General features: G+C 45.7%; 1 protein-coding gene and 2 long non-coding RNA genes across 5 annotated transcripts; 1 reads left to right on the forward strand and 2 right to left on the reverse strand.

Moving 5' to 3' along the window:
* Window positions 1–764: 764 nt before the first annotated feature.
* On the forward strand, window positions 765–10,861 carry gpam (glycerol-3-phosphate acyltransferase, mitochondrial). 2 transcript variants are annotated; one of them, XR_015853952.1, is made up of 21 exons: window positions 765–891; window positions 1,044–1,163; window positions 1,341–1,414; window positions 1,974–2,087; window positions 2,271–2,432; window positions 2,535–2,634; window positions 2,722–2,858; window positions 2,919–3,018; window positions 4,086–4,298; window positions 4,376–4,489; window positions 4,562–4,647; window positions 4,849–4,961; window positions 5,436–5,506; window positions 5,707–5,974; window positions 6,045–6,220; window positions 6,294–6,371; window positions 6,443–6,580; window positions 6,657–6,846; window positions 7,011–7,069; window positions 7,154–8,349; window positions 9,950–10,861. XR_015853952.1 is itself a non-coding variant. In XM_088359522.1 (20 exons), exons 1-20 carry the CDS (start codon window positions 808–810, stop codon window positions 7,268–7,270), a joined length of 2,514 nt encoding a protein of 837 aa, XP_088215648.1. In that variant the 5' UTR covers window positions 765–807; the 3' UTR covers window positions 7,271–8,584. The 2 variants fall into 2 exon arrangements, 1 of the variants encoding a protein (XP_088215648.1); XM_088359522.1 differs by lacking the exon at window positions 9,950–10,861 and having other exon boundaries at window positions 7,154–8,584.
* Window positions 1,274–4,998, reverse strand: LOC148382315 (uncharacterized). 2 transcript variants are annotated; one of them, XR_015853960.1, is made up of 4 exons: window positions 4,131–4,998; window positions 2,188–2,604; window positions 1,947–2,073; window positions 1,274–1,390 (listed from the first exon to the last, which is right to left on the reverse strand). It is a non-coding gene; the product is annotated as an uncharacterized LOC148382315 (long non-coding RNA). The 2 variants fall into 2 exon arrangements; XR_015853961.1 differs by having other exon boundaries at window positions 2,188–2,876.
* An 883-nt stretch (window positions 10,862–11,744) lies between the features above and the next one.
* On the reverse strand, window positions 11,745–12,188 carry LOC148382316 (uncharacterized). The gene is made up of 3 exons (XR_015853971.1): window positions 12,059–12,188; window positions 11,852–12,002; window positions 11,745–11,771 (listed from the first exon to the last, which is right to left on the reverse strand). It is a non-coding gene; the product is annotated as an uncharacterized LOC148382316 (long non-coding RNA).
* Between the last annotated feature and the right edge of the window lie 1,496 nt (window positions 12,189–13,684).

A 13,684-nucleotide genomic window follows, 5' to 3' on the forward strand; every position in this document is an offset into this window, starting at 1 on the left:
CAGCTCACCATTGTTGTCTGTGCGACCCGTTATTTGCATGTCCATCTGTCACTAGACAGTTTGACCTGCTTATTTAAGAAATCACTTGAAGGGGATCTCAACAGTCTTTTGTCTACCTCCCCGAGCATCCTTGTGTGAGTCCAAACCAGATTATTATTCATGTAGAGTTTTCATTCATGATTTAAAAGGTCTCCACATGATACGCGCCCCTCAATTTGAGAAGGATTGAATCAAACCAATTCGAGATGTCTTGAAAAGGGAACACAGATGGCAATTATCTTAAGTTTCAAATGAAAAGAAAATCAATTATTTGAACTGAAGCAAAAACTGGGAGACCATTTTTTCCCCCCATCTGTGACAGCGTCGTGGAAACAAGCTTCCACTGTTACCCAATGGTCACGGCTTCTCATTCCTCAGCTGCTTTTGTTTGGCTCCCAACAGTCACCCCATGACGGGGAGTACTCTCGGCCAATGACCCTGTTCACAAAAAAGCCCACTCTGCCCCCTCATCGGTGTGCGCGCCAGGCACTGGTGCTGAAACACAAAACCCACACTGGACGGTGGACCATCCATTCATGAAAGGGACTTGCGAGCTGAACTACTAACTAGTGTATGCATACTAAGTTGTGTCAAATAATGCAGGAAATTAAAGTCCAATTGTGCAAATATTTGTACTCCCTGGGACTCATGCAGGGCTAAAGCTGACTGTGTCACAATCATGTCAAATGTTTTGTTTTGACTTTTGTCATTCTACCCAGGTGTCCAGTTCGAGGGTGTTGGGTCGGAAGGGGAGGAGAAGAAAAGGCCATGGAGTTGTCGGACGGCCTGCTGCTGCAGGTCAACAATGGCGAGCAGTGGTGCAACCGCTGGAAGCGGCCCAATGATGACTCCGTAAGAGTCGCCCGCCATAATCGGCACACGTTCAAACCCAGCAGATTGAAATTGTTCCAACTTCAAATGATTCACTGTTAGCACCCTAGCGTTTCCGCTGCGCATACCTTTGTTTGTACAGAAAGTACATTTGTGCAATATATCTCCTTTAGGACCGCAGCACCAGTCCGTCAGTCTTGCGCTGCGTGGCCACCACGTGGAAGGAGGGGCTTCTGAACAGGAAGAGGCCCTTCGTCGGCCGCTGCTGCCACTCTTGCACGCCGCAGAGCTGGGTAACCTTACACACTGCGGCTAATTAGTTCTTAGCCATTAGCGAAATTGACGTACCCCAGCAACAGACATTTGAGACTACACTATAATATACTTTACGTGCATAAAGAAAGTTCTTAAAGAATTCAGAATTCGTGGGGCAGCAGAGGCACATTTTTATTCATTCATTCCCATCACAGGAGAAGCTGTTCAACCCCAGTATTCCGTCGCTCGGCCTGCGTAACGTCATCTACATAAATGAGACCCACACCAGGTAAACATGTCTTTTCCTCATATTATACATGTTTTCATTTTCCTTTTAGCGTGTCCCAAATACTGCTCTGCTACCTGCAACATGATGGCAATGTGAGCTCAACACAAGAAGTGAGCAACATCACACGTGTTTTTATACTATATAAGGCAGTTTTAGGTGATTTTTGCCTCTTGTGCACCCTTTGAGGCGTCACTAGTTGTGGAAACACGTGTATTGAATTGTGCGAACCATTGGAGTAGACAGGTAAATAATTAAAACGTCGGTGGAGTCACATGTATGCGACGCTGGTTGAGTCTTTCCTTATATCCAAACAAGTTTGTTCACAGGGAATAACAAAGTCAATGTATCCACTTCATCCGTCCTCATTAAACGTTTATGAGGTGGACATTTTCAACTGCAGTGCAAGCGGTGTTAAGCACAGCGTTACATGCAAACTAAAAGTGTTCCCCCCCCCCCCCAAAATTCTAATGTTCAATTATGTAATACAGCTGTAGTCCAAAATGAATCAAATTCTGCTAAATGAAAAGCTTACCTGCTGTGTTTTATTTGCTGTGTGCAGGCAGCGCGGCTGGTTGGCACGGCAACTGAGCTATGTGCTCTTTGTCATGGAGCGGGACGTTCACAAGGACATGTTCCCCCGCAATGTGGTGGAAAACGTGCTGAACAGCAACAGGTAAGAAATTAGATTAAATTAAGAAGTTAAGAAAGAGGCAATCGCCAATGTAGTCGATTTTTTTGTTTGTTTGTTTGTTTGTTTGTTTTAAATATGATACTTGATTGTTGGGCGTGCACTCCAGAGGGCCAAATGTGTGCAAGACGTCTTTGATTCCTTTTCAACGACGCGCTTCTGGTGCAGTGTGGAGAGTGCCGTCTTGAGCGTGGCCGCTGATTTGGACGAGGCTGCCGCCGCCTCCAGCCGGCCCTGTTCTGAACGCGGCAAGTCGGTCAGGAAAGTCAAGCAGAAAGCCCGACGCTGCCTCCAGCAGATGGTGGCCAGCGTGTCGCCCGCCTTCATCAGGTACGTGCAAATGCATCCTCATTAGAGACGCGGCGGCGACCCCATCGCATCACTGGGAGCCAATTTTTCCTGGTGCAAGTTTTTCCTGTTTGTCTACTCCAGGCTGACAGGGTGGGTTCTGCTGAGGCTCTTTAATGGTTTCTTCTGGAGCATTCAGATCCACAAGGGCCAGCTGGAAATGGTCAAAAAAGCAGCAGCAGAGGTCAGGGGGAAAAAAAATAAACTTGTCGTGGAGCAATTGATAAGAATATGGAGTCCAAATTGCACATGTTGTCTGTGGCCCATGCAGCGCAACGCTCCCATGGTCTTCCTGCCTGTCCACAAGTCCCACATCGACTATCTCCTCATCACGCTCATCCTCTTCTGTCACAACATCAAGGCGCCGCACATTGCCGCCGGCAACAACCTCAGCATCCCGATCCTCAGGTGAGCCTCGCCTCGTGTCTGCACAAGGGAGAATGCCAAGCGCCACGTTTGTCCTTTCAGCACCCTGATCCGAAAGCTGGGAGGCTTCTTCATTCGGCGCAAAATGGAGGAGTCCGGGGACGGCAAGAAAGATATTTTGTACAGATCGCTCTTATACACTGTGAGTCTTGCTTTTGTATTTTATCTTGAATTAGTTCACCCAGCATCTCACTCCGCTTCATTGAAGTCTTAGCCAAATTGAAATATGCAAATGTAACAGCTATAACTTTTTTTTTTTTATTTATAAAATGTAAGTTTAAAAATATTCTCATATGACTTAATTCTCATAGTTTCAGTTTGTTTTTCAGCGTGGCCCTGGTACTCCTTTGTAAACAGACACAAATCCAATCTTTGTAATGCCTTTTATACATGCTAATCTGCTGTTGCTAAGATACCAACAGAATTCTGCAAACTTGCAAAAGTAGAAAAATATGCCTTTGGTTGAGAATGTGTCTGTTGTCTGCGACACACCACACTTTGCATCGACCCGCAAAAGTAATTGCACGTTGAGCCAATAAGATAAGCACTATCAGCCGTGGGCAGTTTTGTGTGTGTTTGTTGGGATTATAATGACCGACTCGTGTCGTTTGACCTTCAAAATTGTGCCTCGCATCTCATCGAGATGACAAGAATAGACGGGGAGAGGGCCTACTCAGCAATATCACCAAATCTGTATGTACCTGGAAGCGGTCCCAATATAGCAAAAGTAAATGTTGTTAAATCCCCAGCCGCGTCTTTGCAGCTGAATCAATCCAAGCCGGGGGTCTATTTCAGGATAACCCCCCCCACACACACACACACACACACACACACACACACACACACACACACACACACATACACACACACACACACACACACACACACACACACACAAATGTCCTCAGGCTGCACTGAAAGGATATGGTTGCACAACACTGCCTGTGTTCAAAGTCTGACTTGCGGGCCATTTCTGGACCTCTTTTTTTTTTTTTTTTTCAAATCACCTGTCTGTTCAAGTAATCTTTCAGATCTTTCTACTTGCTCTAATTTTATTTTTCCTTGATAGCATTTAGATATTTTTCCCACCATTAAATTGCATTGAAACACAGTAGTTATTTTTCTTTGCACATAATGTGACAATAAGCGCTTCCGCCAAAAAGAAAAAAAAAATTATCAAAACATTCATTTCAATTTTTTTCTTTCCAGTACACAGAAGAGCTGTTGCGTCAGCAGCAGTTCCTGGAGGTTTACCTGGAGGGTACGCGCTCCCGCAGTGGCAAAATGTCCACAGCGCGCGCCGGCATGCTGTCCATCGTGGTGGACGCGCTGCACACGGGTGCCGTTGGCGACGTGCTGGTGGTGCCGGTGGGCATCTCGTACGACCGCATCATCGAGGGCAACTACAACAGCGAACAGCTGGTGAGGCCGCTCATCGGCGACGTCCGCCAAAGCTGGCCGGCTGACGGGGCCGTGTCTGAAATGTTGTGTGCGAGCAGGGCAAGCCCAAGAAAAACGAGAGCTTGTGGGGAATAGCGTGCGGCGTGTTCAGGATGCTGAGGAAGAACTACGGCTGCGTTCGCGTTGACTTCAACCAGCCCTTTTCCTTAAAGGTGAGGAGGCCCCTGTTGTGAAGGACTTCAAGTGCTAAGAACATGACGGAACCTTTTATACGATGAACGCAGGAGTACCTGGACAGCCAGAGAAGCCGCCATGTGGCCCCCCCGCTGTCCCTTGAGCACTCCTTGATGCCCACCATCATTGATGCGCAGTAAGCAAGACACTCTTCCTAAAACCTTCCAATAAAGCCTCCGAGATGGCTCCTCGCTGCAGGCGCCGTCATTTGCGCACGCCGCTGGAGTTGACATTACCTCGGGGCCACTCGCATCTGCCCGTTTCTTTGTACGCGACCTGAAACGAGACACGGCAAACGATATCTTTCCGAGACGCCTTTTCTTGAAAATCCTTTCAGGCCCGACGCTCAGCTCTTTGACCGTCAGGAGGAGGCCCTGCAGAACAGAGAGCTTCCCGAAGACCTGTGCCGACGACAGCTCATTAACAACCTAGCCAAGCACGTACTTTTCAGTAAGCCAATGTCACGTCCCAAGGTGCCTCATTGGAACTGGGCTTGCAGCAGCAGAAACCGGTTTGTCCTACACTTTTTTCAATGGGCTGCAGCCAATCACAATGCCCACAGCTGCGTGGCATGTTGTTTTCGGCCAATAGGACACAGGAGGAGTTGGAGGGGGTAAGTGGGGCTGGAATGCAACACCAGTGCCGGTTTACTGCTGCCTTCCATCCCCACTAAGGAATGATGCTTATCATGACTTGGAGTAACCCTCGCACGTTCCACTTCATTTTCTTCCAATTGTATGACCAAAATCATGTCTTGTATAATGTATTCCGATTGAAATTTTCATCCATATTGCTTAGGGGTACCGTCCGTTCAGTTTCAGGCCTTTCCTGTCTGTCTGCATATGAGTAGATAAGCACCACGCTGCCACTCTGTCTATTTCTGTGTTCAACATTCCTTTTGTCATCCCCCTCACCCCCTTGCAGCGGCTAACAAGTCGTCCGCCATCATGTCCACGCACATCGTGGCCTGTTTGCTGCTCTACCGACACAGACAGGTATGTCTGCTCATTTGTTAGTCGAATATTCAATTGTAAAATGAATTGACCACTGGCAAGCAAGGTGAGGCAAATGTCACACATACCTGACTGCGCAGAGATCAGGTTGCTTCCCTGATCAGAACTTTGAAGCACGAGTGCCCCCTGCAGGAACTGCGCCACACATGTGACGAGATGTGAGCTTGCTTCTCTTCTCGCAGGGTGTGGCGCTCTCCAAGTTGGTGGAGGACTTCTTCAACATGAAGGAGGAGGTGCTGTCGCGTGACTTTGACCTTGGCTTCTCGGGGAACTCTGAGGACGTGGTGATGCGTGCCCTGCACCTGCTAGAGAACTGCATCGCCGTCACCGCCGGCGCCAACCGCAACGGCGAGTTCACCATCGCGCCCGGCCACACTGTTCCGGCTCTCTTTGAGCTCAACTTCTACAGCAACGGCCTCTTCCACGTCTTCATCGCCGACGCCATCGTCGGTACGTTGCCGCTTTCTCCGATGTGGTGCAAAAGTAAAAGCGTTAACTTTCAAAATGCATTTGCGCGCAGCCTGCAGCATCCTGTCCCTGCAGCGGGAGCAGGCGGCCGAGTTTGAGTTGTCGTTGCCGGCGTCAGCACGAGATCCCGACGCCGCGGCCGCCGGTTCTCCGCTCAGTCAGGAGAAGCTCATCCGCAAGGCCGCCGGCCTCTCGCACTTCCTGGTCAATGAGGTGGCGGTGGCCTCGGTAGGTTCTCTGCTGCACTCTGATCACGCGCGTGACATAGATAGAGTCAAGCCCGCCTGTTTGCGCCCTGCAGCCTTGCCAGACTATTTACCAGGTGTTCCACGATGCTGTCACCCGCCTCATCCAGTACGGCGTCCTCTATGTGGCCGAGGTCTGTTTCGAGAGAACCGCACTACCTGTGCCCTTGGCAATCTCTGTCCTGATGGCCTTTTTGTGTGTCAGGAGGACCAGGAGGAACTTAGCCCCAGTCCCACCGAAGAACCTTGGCCCCAAAAGTTCCCCGAGCCGCTCTCCTGGAGGAGCGACGAGGAGGACGAGGACAGCGACTTTGGAGAGGAGCAGCGGGATCGCTATCTGAAGGTTCAGCTTTGCTTTTTATAGTCTTCCCGGAACTACTAAGTTTGAGCGTTAAATTCGAGCCGACGTCTGCTTCCAGGTGAGCCTGTCGGCAGAGCACCGGGATTTCTTTGTGTTCCTTCAGCGGCTCCTGAGCCCCGTCCTGGAGGCCTACAGCGGCGCTGCCATCTTCGTGCACAGCTTGAGTCAGCCCATGGCCGAGCCAGAGTACACGCAGCGCCTCTTCCGATACCTGCTCACGCGCACCGAGAGGAGGATCGCTGCTTACGGTGATTGCGCGCGAGCCGCTGCTTTAAAAGATGTACATCGGTGCATTACGACGCTTGGGTTGTAAAAGTGAAGGTTTTCATCACAATTTCAGTTTCGATCCAAATTGTGATTTGAACTTGTCTTCACGATGAACTTTTCATTTTTTATTTTTTTTTTGCCTCAGGTGAAAGTGCAACTCATTACCTGGTGAAGAACACAGTGAGGACATTCAAGGATCTCGGGGTAACCGAAATATATTCGGAACGTTAACAGAAAGATCACCTTTTAGGAATTTGACGGGACTCGCGGCATGTGTTTTGTCCTCAGGTCCTCAAAGAGCGACGAGAGGAGCGTGTGACCACGCTGGAGCTGAGCGCCACCTTCCTACCTCAGGCCAACCGCAACAAACTGCTGCAGTACATTTTAGGCTTTTGCCTGCTGTGATCCCCAAACCTCGTCGCTTCAGGCTCCCGTCCGACGTCACATAAGGGCTTCTTACTGGTTCTCTCAAATATATGATTCTAGGTGCTACCAGGAAGTGCCTTCATAATTTACATTAGCAGTACAGCTCCATATATCCAGTAGGCAGGCAAGCTGTCTTTTACAGAAGGCATCCATAAGAAGCGAGTAGAAGAGCTGTCGGGCGTGGCGTCGTAGTGCGCAATCTCGTCTAGTAGTGCACTTTGCTAATCTGTCAAATCATTTGGGCTGTACTCAAGAAGCCTTTGAAAAAGCACTGTAGCCTTGTTTCCTCTTATTGTCACATTATTGCAGAGCCAATGTGGGTGGCGCTCCAATGTTGTTTTTACCATCAGCTTTCATTTATAAGATAACCTGTCACCCAAATATAAAATCAAGTTTTAGCAGATTTGGAGGGTTAGTTAGTAGTAGTAGATAGTATAACTTTACTGGAGGTGAATCATTTCCCAGTTTTCCCGTACCCGCCGTGGTACGTTGCCCAATGGGTGAATCCGCTCTGCATGTTCCCATAGCAACTATGAGGACGGCGGCAAATGAGACTGTACTGATTATTTTGTTGTTGGTAGTGGTATTAGTTTTTTTTAACACATGGCCACCTCACAACAGGTCTTAAAAAGTAGCAAATGTCTCTAAAGCAACAGAAGGTGTGCGTTGAAGGTCCAAGTAAGTCTACTGAAAGATTTTCTTGCAAGCATACATGGTTATTTAATCTTTCAACCTGCACGTATTGATGCAGATTTGTACAGTAGGACGGCGGCATGTCAAAGGACAAAACGTACATAGATGTTTGAATGATTTGGAATGTGGCAGACATTTTGTGAAGTTCAATGCCACTTTTATGTACTGTACTGCATGTTTGCTCTCAAGGTAGACTTTGTGTTGTATTTAATGGTCCCAAGTCTGTGAATTATGTTGGAGGAGTCCTGATGAATGTATTGTGTTGTCATGATTGTCCAAAACTCAGGTGGACTTGCTGTGTGGACAAAGGAATAGGGACGCCTGGCCTTGACTGGAAGTCAAAATGAAGACAATAACATCACACGGTACGAAACACAAGTGACACAATGTCAGGTTAAAACGCTTGTATCATGGAAGCAGATGACCCTATTTTAAATCTACTGTTTTGGTCTTTTTTAATGCATGTTAATTCCGTATCACAAAGAAAAAGACTATATATGTAAGAAGTCAAAGACAAGAATCACCAGCCAAGAGTAAAAGAAGAAAACAAAGTCCAGCATAATTGTCAGTAGGTTTGTAAATAAAATAGTATAAGAGTTTTATTGTCTTTATTTTATCTGCTGCACTACAAAAAGAAAATTAGACAGGAGGTGCTGTTTATGCAAGAGTGAATTTTCAGACATTGCAGTGTGGTCATGTGTGTACTGGATGAAGCCAGACATCCAGCGTGGGGAAACTAATGCAGGAGTTGGTCTGCACTCTTGACCCAAAAAAACATTTTGTGTTTAGCTTCCCATTGAGCAAGCCCTGTAAAGACATAGCGTTTGAGTTGGACCCCTTAGCAACTCCATTTCAGCTTTGACTTATCTCTGCTCCGTTTGCCCTCCGTGGCTCCTACCGTGTTACACTGCAATCGACAAAACTCACTGGAGGGAAGGCTTTTGTCCACCTCTACTGGAAAAGTCATTGGATGAGTGACAAACGGCAACAAAAGGCAAACATTTGCTCGTGTGCGTTTGGTTAACTGCTTTATATGACAATATGTATGTGTTTTACGTTGTGTAATATGTGTTGGTGTCCCCCAAAATAAAGAGCAAGTAGTCAAATACACATTCTTGACATGTACAAAAAAAATGCATAAAGCTATTAGGTACACCTGAAAATGAAGTGGCCTGTATTAGGTGAAATGGCAGTGTACCTAATGGAGTGCCCAAGTGACGTCACAGATCAAACAGCCAATCAGGAAGTGGCCTGTTATTAGGTACACCTGAAAATGGCGGTGTACCTAATGGAGTGCCCAAGTGACGTCACAGATCGAACAGCCAATCAGGAAGTGGGCTGGTATTAGGTACACCTGAAAATGGCGGTCTACCTAATGTAGTGTCCAAGTGATGTCACAGATCAAACAGCCAATCAGGAAGTGGCCTGTATTAGGTACACCTGAAAATGGCAGTGTACCTAATGGAGTGTCCAAGTGACGTCACTGATCAAACAGCCAATCAGGAGGTGGCCTGTTATTAGGTACACCTGAAAATGGCGCTGTACCTAATGGAATGTCCGTGTGACATCACAGATCAAAGAGCCAATCCAAAAGTGGGGGTGAGGGCGGGTGTGGCACTTTTCACTTTCAGTTAAGCTTTGGCCATGAATTTTCCCTAATGAAGTGGCCTGTATTAGGTACACCTGAAAATGGCAGTGTACCTAATGGAGTGCCCAAGTGACGTCACAGATCAAACAGCCAATCAGGAAGTGGCCTCCTATTAAGTCCATTAGGAAAGGCGAATGTTTGTTCGTCGTTACGTCAGTGGAAACTCGCGAGCTCTCGTGAATCAAGAGGTAGAGCTTCAGCTAGCATGCCCAACCACCCACGAGTAGCACTCACTCGGCTGTCAATCAATGGATAATTAAGGAAAGCGTTTGACTTGAACGTTGGTTTTCTATATTTTTCCATGTCCAAACTTGAAGACTGGAGGCTTCACGTCGGCTACTGGTCGTCTATCTGCATATCTCGAAAGGTACTACATGCCCCTCCCACTTTCCATGTAGCATTATGCCTCTGGTGACTAGCAAGGTGGACCTTAACGTTTGCCTCCTAATCTTAAATGTAGACGGTCGTGTCATATATGACTTAAAATATTAGGAGTCCAAAATGTTATCAATGGACATTTAAATTGGTCATTTCCCAAATGAATTATGTCCTGTTGTTTATTTGGGCCACAGTGAAAAGAAACAAAATAATTGCTCTACAATGGTTAAAGTTACATGTCAATGTAAGAAGTATCGTTTTGTAAAATGTACTTGCATTTTAACTTAAAAGTATATTTTTGATCATGGTTGGCACACATGAAAAGTGAAAGTGGACCACTTTGTTCTTCTAATATGACTTGAATTTAAAAAGGTATATAAATCTAAAAAAAAAAAAAAAAATTGTATAAGGTATGTTAGTTGGTAGTGTTATGTGCTTGAGGAGCTGATGTGCGATGTCATATTGTCATGGCACACCAAGGAGAAGGTGAGCACATGCAAGCAGCTGACATCTCTCACAAAACCGAAGTGCCAGGTACTGCACAATATCATCGTCACACTCGTCTGGATGTGTTTTTTGATGACATTGATGCAAACCAAGTTACTTACTTGGTTTGCGTCAGTGTCATGGATAAACTTGTCTAAAAGTGTGTGGTGGTGGTGGTACTGTGGAGCACCTGACACTTAGGTTTTGTCCCAGTGAGAGATGTTTGCAGTGTTTGCATGTGCTCACCTTCCCCCCTGCCACGAGAAGTAAGTGACATCATACCTGAGCTCAAGCTCTTAATCTGCTTCCATGGAGGCAGGGCCTTTTAAAACTGCTTTTCTATTCAATAAATTGTTAAAGTGGAATGCGAGTCTTTGTGATTTATGAGCAAATTTGCTCATTTGAAGTATTTCATGCTTAATGGTCACTGCATTGGCAAAGTACTGTTTGAGTTGTCTTGAGTTGGACACTTCCAAAACCTAAGTGTCCACTATAATGGAGTATGGACACAAGTTTTCAGCCTTGAGGTGAGCATCACTGCAACAGACCCAAGTCTTTGACTGCTTCTCTCTGTCTCCACATGAGTCAAAGTGATGTAATTGTACAATTGCAGTCACTTTGAGTCATGTGGAGACAGAGAGAAGCAGTCAAACACTTTCAGGTGTACCTAATAACAGGCCACCTCCTGGGTCTGTTCAGTGGCTGAAGGCAAACACGCAACTCAAAGCTGAAAAGAGCCTTCCAAAACCGAAGTGCGACTTTGCCTGCCTCCTACCTCTCCCCAAATTCAGCCTGGCCGATCACGTCTCGGCACAAATTTGCATAACCACGCCTACTTTCTGACAGCCAATCAGAATGCAGCATAGGCACGTCTAATCAATCAGATTGCATCATTTTAGCGAAACCACGCCTGCTAAAACTGTAACCAATCACAGAGTGCCTCATTTGCATATCTACGCCCACTTTTCAACCAACCACAGCTTTTTATTCTCATTGCTCCACCCAGTTATAGAGCTCTCAGCCAATCATAACGTTTGTTACAGATGCAGGCCTGTGGACTGAAATAAGACATTTAGAAGCAGTCAAATGAAAGAGTCGACTTTAAAACCCACAGAAAATCGGCCATGACGGAGTCGTTTTGAAGATTGGCACCTGCAGACAGAAAGCAGAAAATTAACACGAATGCATCGAAATACCCGTTTCAGTAATTCTCTGGTGGATTTATGCAAACGCTGCTTTGTCTACTTACCAAACGGCGCTGTCGTCCAGACATTGCTAAATGTTTGTGCAAAAATTGTGTTAGTACTCTTTCCACACGGTGCGTGCTTCAGTTTTCAAAATGTACATGTACTTACCCACCGTTAAATGCTTCAATTATTTTGTTGCACCAAAATGCACGCCACATAAATGCGTTTTGGTGGTCGTTGAAGACGCTAACTGCCAACGCTAGCTTCTGCAAACCTTTTAGCTTGCATGATGGAAGCATGCCCAAAGTGCAACTTGACGCTGAAAGAGAGCAAAAGCAGTTAGTTTGAAAAGGTTTACAAATATTGAACACCCACCTTGTCAGTTCTGGAATGGACTGCGGCTCGCGCAGTAGGTGGACCGGAGCAGCGTGGCGCTCGCTGTCAGAGGTGAGTGAAAGAATGAACGTTGCGTTCTTGACGCGTTTTATACTCTTTTTGTGATAACGTCATTAGAAGAAGAAGGAAAAAAAAAACTTTCCAACAGGCGCGAGAGAAAAACTGCGAAGAGGTATCTTTGGTAGGTTCGGGCCTCGAACCAGCACTGCAAACGTTCGTGGCCAAAGTGTTATCCCCTCGAACATTGCCTGATATGTGGTGATGAGTGATTTGTTTGTATTATCATAAATCCTGCAGGTATCCATGAAAATTTCAGAGTAACCTTCAATTACAAACACTCGACCCAGCTGTGTAAGAGGTCGAATGGCGTAATGGTTCAACCTTTTACCTTGGATTCAGGAGAGGCGGGATCAAATCTTACAAGTCGCTCTATTTATTTGAAAATGGTGCACAGAGTGGGTCTCGAAGCCGAGGCTGCTGGACACCAACCGTAGTCAAAATCCATTCAGCCATTTCGCCGTTGAAAAACTCAAAAAATAATTTATGTATTCATAGGATATGTCTCACGAAATAGATAAAACCACCAAATTACTATTCCATCGCAGAACATCACTGGGGTAGTGGTTAAAATTTTGCCTTATGTTCGGGAGAACCGAGTACAAGTCTTGTACTGATCAAACTTTCGCTCTAAGACTGCTTCATGTGGGGCTCGAACCTTAGTCTCCTGGCAAAGTTAAAAACCGTTTTGCCATTTTGCCTGGAAAATTCGGTGATCTTGATTTGGTAGTGTATTGGCAATTTTCAACTTGTTTAAAAGATTAAATTACTAAATTACCTTTAAGTCTCAGAACGCTCAATGATGTAGTAAATTAAGCTTTTGCCTTATGTTCCGGAGAACCAAATTTGAGAGTTACACTGTTCCAATTTTAGCTCAAAGACTTCTTTGTGTGGGGCTCGAACCATAGTCTCCCGAACACCGGGTAAAGTTAAAAACCATTCTGCCATTTTGCCAGGAAAATTTAGTGATTTTATTTTGGTAACGTATGCTGTATTTTTGACTTGCTTAAAATTAGATAAAATTACCAAATTACCTCAGTATTGCAGAAGTCTCAATGGTGAGGTAGAAAGTGCTTTTGCATTATGTTCGGGAGAACCGAGTTCGAGTCTCACATTATTCCAACTTTAACTTATTAGAGCTCAAAAGTAGGACATGTCCGGTAAATAGAGGATGTCTGGTCACATTAAAGAAAGAGCAAAGATGAAAAGGAAAAATGGACAAGTTCATTTTACGCTGGGTTACATACAAGTGAATGGGGGCACTGCTATCTTGCGGTAGCTTGGCGTCATTGCATGAACTGCTTCATAAACTGTCGAGCCAATGTATGTTTAATATCGTACTACGTACGTATTTAATTAATTCTACTTATGTGATGTTTTTTTTAAATTAAACAAATGTACTACTCATATGTTTAAATTCTAATAACTGAAATGATATTTACATTAAAGAAATCGCAATGATGAAATGGAATTGGACATGTTCATTTTACGATTGGTTACATACAAGCGAATGGAGGGACTGCTATCTTGCGGTAGCTTGGCGTCATT

Source organism: Syngnathus floridae, chromosome 18 (genome assembly GCF_059516105.1).
Source record: "Syngnathus floridae isolate MCC-2025c chromosome 18, RoL_Sflo_1.0, whole genome shotgun sequence".
In the NCBI taxonomy this organism is placed as follows: domain Eukaryota; kingdom Metazoa; phylum Chordata; class Actinopteri; order Syngnathiformes; family Syngnathidae; genus Syngnathus; species Syngnathus floridae.